The 12,168-nt window shown below is 31.7% G+C and overlaps 1 protein-coding gene across 1 annotated transcript in view; it reads right to left on the bottom strand.

The window, feature by feature from the left end:
• LOC105618642 (CAD protein) overlaps positions 1–12,168 on the bottom strand; it is a 32,159-nt gene that overhangs the window by 7,359 nt on the left and 12,632 nt on the right. The window contains exons 12-14 of the mRNA XM_012200172.1: positions 12,032–12,136; positions 2,301–2,549; positions 37–288 (exon numbers count right to left, since the gene is read on the bottom strand). Coding sequence (XP_012055562.1) covers positions 37–288; positions 2,301–2,549; positions 12,032–12,136 — 606 coding nt within the window. The remainder of the gene's footprint in view (positions 1–36; positions 289–2,300; positions 2,550–12,031; positions 12,137–12,168) is intronic.

The raw sequence follows: 12,168 nt of genomic DNA, 5'->3' as shown, positions 1-12,168 counted from the left end.
GAGAGAGAGAGAGAGAAACATAAGGAATTCTCTTACCGCTTTGGCGATCGCGAAAGTCTTGTGATCTACTACCGCAGGATTGGTATTCGGCATCGCAAAAATTATTGTTATGCCTCCGGCCAGCGCTGCTGCAGTGCAAGAGGCAAAATCTTCTTTGTGAACCTCTCCAGGATCACGGGTATGCACGTGCACATCAATAAGGCCAGGTAATCTGATCATTTTTCGCGATGACATGCAATCAGTGTGCGTTTTCATACGCGGTGCCTTCCCGCCAACCATTCTTAATGCCTATATATAAAAAAAAATGAATCAATTATATTTTACACTATCCGATAAATTTAAACTCTTTTTCCAGATCACGAATAGGATAAAGTGAATTTTTGTCGCTGAAAATGAATATGTAAATGAAACTGTTTTATTATGTTTTTAAAAAAATTGAATCTAAAAATGAAAAAATGGTATTTTTTGGTACTTTTAAGTTAAAGTATCTCAAAAACATAATGTGATAGAGTAATTTTATTTGTCACGTTTTCGAGATACTTTAGCTGAAAAAGTTTAATTTTTTTCAAACAGATGTATTTATATATAATTATTTTTAAAAAATGTAATTTAATCAGCAAAAATAATTAAAATTAAAAAAAATAATTAATAGAACTATTACTTGAATTATTTTTTATATAGTTTTTAATAGAAAATTTTGTTTCCTTCACATAAAAGACTATGTCAGTTTGAGCCCCGACTGAACAGCATTGAGAGCTAGCTAGGATTGTAGAGCATAAAAAAAAGGATTAAAGAGTTCCATATGCACAACTTTGTAAAATGAATTCCTTGAGTGCTATTAGCTTCAAAGTTCGCTATTATCATGTATTGTGTATCATGTAGGACTGGTTTTATTCGATTTTTCAAATCATCTAGTATCTGGAATATGTCCAATCTTGATAAAGACAACTAAATCTTTTTTGAACCTCAAATGAATAGTTATAAGTGAGATATATTAATCGATAAAGAGGGGGGAGAGACATTCAAAGAATGAAACAGAAGGTTTTAATTGCCTAATTGAAATGTGGTCAATATATGGACCTTATCTCTTTTCAGCTTCCTCATTGAAACTCTCTAAAAGTAAAAAAACATCATTAACTGTTCTTGCTGGCATATGGGTGTCTTCGGCAAAGAATTAGGCATCCCAGATACCATATAACTGTCAACCGGATGAACTGTACCAAACACATTTTAGATATTCTATGTCTTTGGTACAATCCGTTATCGCCGTCACCGCGGGGAGGTGTTCTGGACACAGAGATAAGACTAGTGATACGCTTTTGACTACCCGAAAGGGAAGGTTTATAAATCGTTAATATGTATAAAACTGAGACAATTGTTTCAATAATTTATTAATTAATATAAACTTCCAAAGCTTCATGGACATATTGACTTCGTTTGAGATGAGTTGCTGGAATATGGTTTTTTCTTATTGACTCAATTTTAATTTTATATATGTTAGGATCCACTTCAGTGAGAACCTGTTAGTGATTTACATTTGACGGAAAGTTCAATAAATTAGGATTTGAAATATGTATTGCTGAAGAGAATTCTAAAGAGAGCCGAAACGTTCAAAATAAAGAAGATTATACACAATTGATTAATATTATAGTATAGAATTTAATCATTGGCACCTTCATCATTGGCACCTATAACTCTTAGTAGCCCTGTATAGATTGTTTATTTTTATTTTTAAGATTTTAAGTCTGTACAATTTGACTGTCCTATAAAGTTGGGCTTATGGAATTTTTGATTCTCTTTTGATACTTTAAAATTTTAGGTAAATTTTTGTCTCCAAGTGTCATCTCCGTCATCCGGGACCTAAAAAACTTCTCCTATAAAACTGGGCATAGTCCTTTATATTGTCCATTTTGATTATATGTGAATATTAATAATTTCTATTACTGTGAAAATAGATATTTTCCGTTTTTTCGAGAAAATTAAAATTTTCAATATTGTTTTAAAATACCTGAAGTGAACTTTGTATCTAATATGCCTTATCAACAATGTGAACAAAATTTTAGGAGTAAGAGTGAATAATATTATAATCTTGTTTATCAAAAACAATCTTTGATCATTGAGTGATATAAAATGTAGTTTTAAATTAGAAGATAAAGTCATTTATTCTAATTATTTAATCAAATTATTTCTTTAAATAAAATTTATTAGACTTTTTTATTTATATATAATAAAATTTATTAGACATACATATTATGTTTTTTATGAGATATTTTTATAGAGTCAAAAATCTGAATACTCACTTCAACCAGCAGCTTCGCACATTTAACGTCTGTAATCAAAGGTACAGAATAATCAGCTGCTAGTCTTCTCGTTCGATAACCATGCGTCATAAAATTTGAAACACGCCGGGCTCCACCGTTTCTCATCGGTAGATTGATCACGAGATCGAACTGCTTTTTCGACAAGAAATCGGCGAGATGCCGAAGTTGGCTCGGGCTAGAATCCTCGTTCACGGCGATGTTCTCAAATGTCCATTGCACCGGTTCGACCTGCATTACAAAAATTTGTTACGTAACATAAAGTTACAACAATTATCTACAATTATAAATGTTCAAAATTTATAGTGGAAACAAGGGATATCTAAGGAAAAAGCACATTAACTGAAGTACAGATTTACGCAAAATACAAACGAAAATAATAAAAATATATATTAAAGGGATCCTAAAATAAAGCATTTAATAATTCTGAAATATCTTAAATTTGAATTAGCTTAATTTACAAAATTATAAAATTCTTATAGAATTAAAATATGCACAAAAACAGCTACTGCAAATATTATCTTCGTATAAAAAAACGAAAAGAAATTAAAAATATTAGTTATTTTTAGCACGTTATTTTTAGCAGTTATTATCTGACGACAATATTTGCTTAATATAATTATTGCTTAATATAAAAATTCTATAATTTAATTATTTTTATAAAATGAGATGATCTCAACATAGAGATCGGAAAATATCGTGCAATTGAAACTAATTGTAAGATTAAAATCTAGAAAGAAGATTGTTTAGAATTACGCTTTATAAATGTGAATAGAGGTAAAGAGTAATAAAGATGAATAATATTGCATGCAGCAGTAAGTGATGTCTAAGTGCAGTCTATTTTAATATAGTAGAACTGAAGATTATATGAGCAAAACAAAAATTTAATATTATTCTAGACTCTTTTACAATTTTTGCATTAGATTTTTTTATGACATACACAGATATAATTATAATTATGTATTATAAAATATTCAAAATTATGCAAATATATTTGGATATCTCATAAAAAAATTTAAATAATTTCAGATAATAATTAATTTCCGCACCACTGTACGCTGTTATCGTTGAGATAGATATCGGTCGATAGAGATTACATTCATTGGTTTATCGTAATATTCTAAACGACCTAGAAACGATTGATATCTTTTTTCATCTCTTAGAAAAACAAATATGCTGCCTGTTTTTAGAGCAATCGAATATATTCATCAAGAAACAATACCAATCTTTAACCACGCATCACAATGCGCCGAAATCAATTTACAAATGGTCTCTGTTTCATGCACAGATTAGATAACGACGGAAATTTTTATTCGCGATATTGCCATCATTTATTCACGTTATATGATGTCAGACGAATCAAACGTTACCATGCGCAATATTGTGTGGTCTTATACGAAGCAATACCACAAAATTCGATTGCGTTTCAAGAGAAGATCATAGACGGAATCATCGTGGATCTGTATACTTATATAATATATTATAATAATTTATAATATATTATGATAATTTGTGAGAATTACTTTACCAATTTTATTATGATGATGTTAATAAGAAGCTTCTTTTATCTAACTATTGCGACAGCTATTATTGCAATGTTTTCTGCAATCTCTTGCACGCACGTATTGTATATTAATAGTACAAGAAAAACTGATTACATACAACTGATTACATACTCGGAGAGAGATTACATCAAGTAATCTACGATGTTACCATAACTTTAATCATTATATCAATAGCTTTCTTTTTTCGTAATAATTATTGTAGCTTACTGTTTGTAATGTACAAGATTGACACATATATTTTAGTCTTTTTATTAATATTTTGCATTACATTTAATTATACTTGTCATTAATTACAGACTAAATATTAAAAATAAAACTTTATTTATTTAATTAAAACAAGCTTTATTTTAATAGGTTAGTAGATATTATTGATAAAACGGCATTACTGATAAAAGTTATTTGTTTAGACAAGTATTAGATGCGATAATTAGATCTAGGTGCATCTAGTAACATTAGAAAAAGAAAAACATTGAAAGGATATGTAGAAAAAATAATAAAGGTTATTCTAAATAGTATTTCAATGGCTAACATTTGTATCTATAATTATATATGATCCTATGATAAGTGATATGAAACTGAATATTGGGAAATTGGGTAGAATACCAAAGCTTTATCTTGCCCAATGCCATCGCAATCTTCATAAGTATTTTACATCGGGCTTGTTTGTCAATGCCCAATAGTAAACGGGCGATTAAAAGCGCCCGTGCTCGATAATGTGCGTAACGATAGCTATTTATCGATTCCGATAGCCCGCGAGAGAACTACTGCCTCATCAGTCATCGACGTGTCCTCACGCGTGTACGCACAATGCTGCGTTCTCATTTTCGCTGACCTTGAAACTAGAATGAAGAAATGTGTCGGTGACCTGTAATAAACCGCTAAGTAGCCTATTGTAGTGTACCGCGACCGATCCTGAGGACGCGCGCCCTACGTGGAGACACTCCACGTGGCCGTCTCTCCATCGTGTGTGTACACTTTGTTATGTCATTATGCGAAAAAGGACAATGGGAATAGTGCAATCATTGATTGATTCCTTCAATCATAAGTCTGATTCCCAGTTGAGAAATAACAACGGATCCAAATCAAAAAACGTAGCCAAGGTGGAGGAATATGAGGATGTGGAATTGATACAAATGAAGATGGCCATCATAAATGATCCTAACAGTTTCATTCTAAACAATCTCATGATGTGTATCCAGTTCTTCGAGAATTATGAGGAGTAAGCACTCCTGTTCCAATGCTTTTTCACGATTCATTGCAGTTGCGGAAAATAATAATTACTATCGAGTGTAAATTTGGAAAAGAAATTTGGAAAATGGGATAATAGTATTCAACTGCTGTTAGTATATTAACAAGTGATCCCGATAATAAATCTTATTCAACATGATGAAGTTTAGTGTCATTAAATAAATATTTGCACATTCAAGTTATTACTGTTAATAACACATTAGAAAAACCGTAATAGTGAAATTAAGTTAATTAGAGATAACCGTATCATGTGTATGTATCATCTATATCATATTCAGAAATTTACTGGAAAATTAGGAATTATTTCGCTGATTACATACTGACTTAAGAAGTATCAACTATTATCTTGATTTAATCTAATCTATAAATCCTCAACACATATGAAAAATATTCCTCGGCGCTCAAGAAGAAGTACTCATGAATTCTTTACATTACTTTTGTTTTTCAATATAATAAATCTCAATCAATCTGCAATCAATTTGCAACATAATAAATCTCTCTGGCATTGTGTACACAATCAGGCGTGCTTCCACAATATAAGGAATCATCTTTTCATTTGCACAGTAAAGATCTATAGTATAAAGATCTATAGTAATGTTGCAATATAGATCTTTGTTGCAAAACAAAATAAAAAGATATTTTTTCTTATAATGGAAACGCATATGATGGAAAAGCCTTATGTCTATGAGATTTATTATGTGACAAAAAGCAAAAATACAAAGAATTCAGAGTACACATTATTTTGTAATTAACATTACATTAAGAAAATTAATTTAAATGAATATTGAATATTGATTTATTAGAGAGTGCTGGTTCATATTATATTTAATTAAATATTAGAGGAAAGCCCTTTCTAATGAGATAGGCGCCTAATATGAGATAACGGCGTTTCCGCTAAAATGTGCTGTTGGTTTCACCAATGAATTTATTGTTCTTGAATTGAAAACTATTTAATGGAAAATTCATGATTAAATCATGCCTGTAGTTGCAAAAAAAGATTTTAGAATTTGGATGTCTTCAAATTTCATTGAGATGAGCTTTTAAATCTTGTTTATTATTGAATAAGTAAATATTTGACAATAAATTTTTCATGTATTTTTGTTAATGAAATAAGATTGGACTAAAAAAATATACGTGATATGTTGAATTGCTTAATTAATTAGATTTGATAATCGTAAAATCGTAAGGTGAAAATCGTAATATGAGATACCCGGTATTTTTAATATGAAATAACCTATGCTCCTATGTCATAGTGAAAATAGTTGCTAAAGTATAAAAATTATTGTACAAAAATAAAAATAACAATTGGAATAAACATCGAGTGCTTGTTTCTGCGATGCTTGAGTCCAACTATTTGAAGACGAGTCAGCTAGATACAATGCATCGCATACTCATTTTGTACTCGAACTGGCTGTTTATTTGTATTTTAGAAACATTAAATAAAGTTTTTTAATTGCAATACTGATATATTGCAATACTTTGCGTTTTATTATCGATTTCTCGGGACATCTCATATTAGGAGCACAATTTTTTTTACATTTCTTTAATTTATAAAAAAAATTAAATTTGAATTAAATTTTACGTAATTTTATCTTAAAATTACTAAATTTCCTTCAAAAATAACCTATTATTTTTTTAAATTCTATCCATAGATTTCTAGCATTTACTCAAAATGAACTCGGAATATATTTCATAATATAGGGGCCTTTCCTCTATACATAATATTTATATATTTTTATTATTTTCATATTCTAATATCAATAATTATTTTTGAAAAGTCTTTTGAATATTTATTTTTATTTTTATATGTTTATGTTTTAATTAATTAAAGTAAAACAATTAATGTAAAGAATATAAAGTGTAGAGAAAAGTTTTAGTGAATCATATTACATAAATGTAGTTAGACATAATAATAATAAATGTCAGAAAACTAATTATCGGAAAACTGCTTTTACAGAGATATAATTCAAATTAAAGAGACTTTGGTACCAACTTACGAAAGCGAATTAAATAAAGTGCTCCCATCTCAAAAGCACGTTCTACTGCCGGATATTCTTCAGGAGCATATCTCCCATAACATTGCTTTTACATCAAAAAGACAAACCGGTGATCTCATTATCGAATCACTGCATCCTATCCGCATTTATATTGTGCATGATAATATTGAAATTACAGAGCGACATTACTTATCAGAGTATAGTAGCTTAAATAATGGGATTACATACAACATGATGGTGCAACCAAGTGAAAATCCCGGTAAGTAAATTTGTTTTGACTTATAAAATATCTCAGATTGTCTTTGTTTCTTTTCGCAATGTATTCCTAGCGCAATTTGAAGTAGATTTGTTTTTAACAAAAATGTAATTAATTAATAAAATGTAATTTCTAAATTATAGAAAGATTCTGTTTAAAACTAAAAATTCTCGCAAAGAATGTTTTAAATAGAAAATAAAAATATAAAACTTTATTCCACAATTCAATTCGGAGACAAATTTAAACATTTAAAATTAAAATTATGTTTCTATATAATTATACATTAATTTTAACGATTTATTTTTCAAATTATCATTAAGTTTAAACTTGCAACTATTTTGATAAAATTTAGACCTTAATAAGAATTAAAACTTTCATCAAAATATACGATGGCGAGAGTATTTATGGCCATAATTCGAACATATTGGCTGCGTTCAGCAGACTCAATAATTGAGTGAGCGCTTGCTGCTATTGATGTATTCTTTTAGATCTAAAATTTTGATTGAATAATCTAAAAGAATGCATCAATAACAACAAACGCTCATTCAATTTTTGAGTTGGCTGAATGCGCTCAATGCTTCCACATCATATAAAAAAAAGAAATTCCAAAATTCTTCAATTTTCAAAAAATATCATTTAATATAATCTTTTTTAGTAAATTTCAATTTATTAAAAAAGATAGCGTTAAATAATAATTTTTTTTAATAAGAAATTTTTTTTAGATTTAGTAGAATAGATTTAGTAGAGCATTTGACTAAAATAATAAATATTCTGTCTATAGGATACGTGCGATTGCGACGTCTAGATGAAACGCCGTATGCAAGTAACTCCTGCAAGGAAGAAAACAACGATCCTTCTTTAACAGTGGATGATGACGAAATATATGATGGTGATGGCGAGAGCATTTATGGTCGTAATTCGAACATGATACATCACACCAGAGTTACACCGCACCACTCTAGAAAGAGAGGTCTCCAAACTTCTTCAATTTTTAGTGTCAAATCTTTGCCCAATCTTCATGACAAGACAATATACGAGGATCAAGTATCCCTTTCCGTAAAAAGTATTTATGAAACCCGACCCAGTCGTAATTTCAAAACTGAGTCTGACTTTGAGCATAGATCCTCGATAGAGAATCGAAGAAATCATGGTCAGAAAACATGGTTGAAAAATGAATTGGAGGCCAGAAAAGAAAGTTATCAACGTTATTCTCAATCCGGCGTGGCGAAACAGAAAGTTTGCAGGCCAGCAAGCATCACGAGTTCCGGTTATCGATCCGAAGCTTGCGACAGTGATAGCGACTGGAGTTATCAACCTCCGTCAAAATCCATCTTGCAAACAACTCGTAACGTGAATCATAACAAGAATACGGATGCATCAACGAAGATCTATTCGAATGCGATGATTCCGACGCAGTGTTTTAAAAAGTTGAGGATCAGCAACGATGGCAAGATTTACATGTTACAACGAGAGAGGAAACCGCAGAATTGCAAGCAATTTCGCCTCATGTTGGCCGACAGACAATACGATTCCTATGTCTTCTATACCAGCAGTAAAGTGTTCATGAGTTACTTCGTCGATCTCTTCGTGGATCAATTAGCGGAGCCATTGGGTTTCAAACAAGAAGATCTGAATCACGTAGAAGAGTCGATTATCTACTGTGACAAAGTGATCGACTCGCATAATTTGAGGCTGCGCAGACTCGAGTCCTACGAGATCTCACCAACGATATGGCTACAGTGGCCGGAATACGCACAGGAATGGCTAGATAGACCAAGGAGCACGTGGCCTGATTACAATGATATCAATAAAGTAAAAGATTTTGGTTGCTACGTAGTGCCCGAAGACTCTCTACCTAGAAAAAGAAATTTGTCAAAAGAGTTGTCTTGGCAACAAAATGCCAACATAACTATTCACCAGGAAATCGAGTGGCAATTGGCATTTCCAGCCGCGGAACGATATCTAGAGACCTGCATGACGCGCTCACAAGTGCAAGTGTATTTGATCGCGCTGATGCTCCATAAAACCTTCTTAAGACAGATCCAGGACTCGACAACTGGCTTAACGACTTCTCACATTAGGAATAAGCTATTCTGGTTGATCGAAGAAAACGATCGACCTTTCAAATGGCCTGACAATCGGACTGGCGACTGTCTAATCAAATTGTTAGATAGTCTTTATCGCTGCCTCAGTCAGAACGAACCAACTCTATTGGACTATTTCCTCCGTGATAAAAACGTGTTTAACAAAGTGCCCGCCAATCTTCTGTTGCACAGTCAGAAGCAATTGAAGAGAATAATTGAGAACCCTGTCATGTATGTGTTCCATGCGATGGAGAACATCAAGTATAGCAACAAATTTTTTCCGCGATTAAATTTCACAAAGCTGTTCAACATATTGACGGTAAAGCCGTGGTTGGCTATGAATCCAGCTCTAGATATGTATTTGTCGCCGTCAAAGAGCGACGAGTCATACAGAGATGAGATCTATAACAAATCCGGTGGCTTTTGGAACAAGACTCGAAAGAAGAATTTGCGTAACTACAGCGCACCAATAGCTGCGCCAATAGACGCGAGGAAAACACTAATCACTCCGCGCAAGGCCACTGATTGTATCGTCGAGATCTCGGTGAGTTCCTTAAGAGATAAGATTATTGGTGTTCATAATGAACAATCCACCGTAACAAATTACTGTCATAACTGATTGTGCCAGACAAAAAAAAAGTGAAGTCCATCCATGATGCTACACAACTTGTGTCGGGAATCTAATCTTATCTCGGTTACCTCGAGATTAGCAGATCAAGAGTCATGGTTAATTCACATTCCTGTCTTGTTTTTTCTTTCTCTTTTCCAGGAACGATGTGCCAAATTAGAAGGTATAAGGCTGGCTGCTTTGTTGGACTTCTTCGTCACGCATTTTGTTAAAATGGCCGAGTGCTGTCACAGGTATCGCGCTTATCAACAGAAAGAGGTTTATCTCGATCAAGCTGATAGATTGTCGATCATCCTATCAGAGATGAGCAGGTATAAGGACGATGCTAAAGCTTATCGCAAGAAGATCTATGCTCTGAGGATGAAACCGATGATGAATTCAACGATTATATCACAGAATGAGCCGCCGGAAACTCCTGAGAGGAATCAAAAACCTATATTCAGCAGCACCCTGAAAGATCGTTTTACGCGACAATTTGATGAAGTCATGACACTGTCAAAGAACGAGCAACCGCAATCTAGTCATCAAGATCACACGAATAAGATAACGATTATCTCCGAAATAGAATTAATGAACGAGGGAAACGCGCAGGCGGATACTGCAAGCGCGATTACGAGCGAGGATGAAAATCCTTACACTTCGAGAAAGCCTATATCGAAGGATCAGGATGACTCAAAAACGATACAAAAAGTGGTCTCTCTAGCAGACAATCTAAACGAAACGACGTTTATATGATACGTACGTTTAGGAATAGAGCGTGAATGATCTGTCGAAAAAAAGAAGCAAAATAGAAATACATCTTTGTATTCAACGCTCGTAGCAAATTCCCATAGAACAGATTATTCCAGCAACATTGCAATGTTCCAGCAATATTGGAGTAACGTTAGACGTATTCAGCAGATTCAACAGTTGAGTTGTTTACTGCTATTTGTGTAATCTTTTAGATCTAAAGATCTAATTGAATAATCTAGAAGAATACATCAATAACAGCAAGAGTTAAATTGTTGAGTCTGCTGAATGCGCTCATTGTAAGAATGTTGCTGCAAGCTTTTGTGTTATATGGATATAGAATGGTATGTTTCGAGATTGGTCGATAATTAATTTAGTAAGTAATCGAGGAAGACTGAGCATGCTTATCGCATGCTTGCGAATTGTCGATATTCGATCATCGCGTTACGCAAGAGCGCATATATTTATGTATAGTAATTATTAGTAGTTAACTCTTTCTCTCCGTCCGCAAACTGATCATTTAACTCATATATTAAAACCTTTATTTAATAAAAATTGAAATTTATCTATATAAATGAAGGAAAAATTGAAATTTAATTTAAAATATACAATTTAATAGGAAGGGAATAGGACACTGCCTTTTTTTTATTTCGGAAAAGTTTAAAAGTGAAATTTTGTTTGTATCAAATAAGATCCAGGTTGCAGGAGAGTTAAAATAATTTATGAAAATAGTTAATTCCGCTGAAGTCATAATTTAACTATTGTATCTCACATATCATATTAATTTTTTTTTTTAAACATTTTATATGTTTGAACATTTTATATGTTTGACAAAATTTATATATGAATTTAATTCCTTTCATTACTTTCATTATTTCATCATCATTAATATCATTATCTTTATATCTATTGTTATTAAATCCCTTATTTGATCGCAAACGATATCTCTTCACTGAAATATTCATACTCAAAATCATGCATCATATTTCACTAAATAACTCAAATTGTAATAATTTAAATTGTAAAAATTCAACAAATTTAATCGAGGTATGTACGTTTCTCGTAAATATTTATCGTAAATATTTTTCTAATCATTTCTTAAATATATGTAAATATTATTCTTTCCATATACGTTATCAGTGAGTGATAAATATTATATCCAAAACAAAACAATATAAAACAATCATTGAATAATTTTTTATTTACCTCGACACCATGCTCTGTATAAAAGTCGGCAGTTCCCATGCTGGCATACAATTTGTATCCCATGTTTTTTAGATTTCTGATAGATCCTAGCAACTCCATTTTATGCTAAAAACAAATCATTATTTTTATATCTTATA

The sequence above is a fragment of the Atta cephalotes genome (genome assembly GCF_000143395.1).
Source record: "Atta cephalotes unplaced genomic scaffold scaffold00017, whole genome shotgun sequence".
Lineage (NCBI taxonomy): Eukaryota > Metazoa > Arthropoda > Insecta > Hymenoptera > Formicidae > Atta > Atta cephalotes.
Note: the sequence above shows the minus strand (reverse complement) of the source record. Positions and strands in the feature narration are given on the sequence as shown.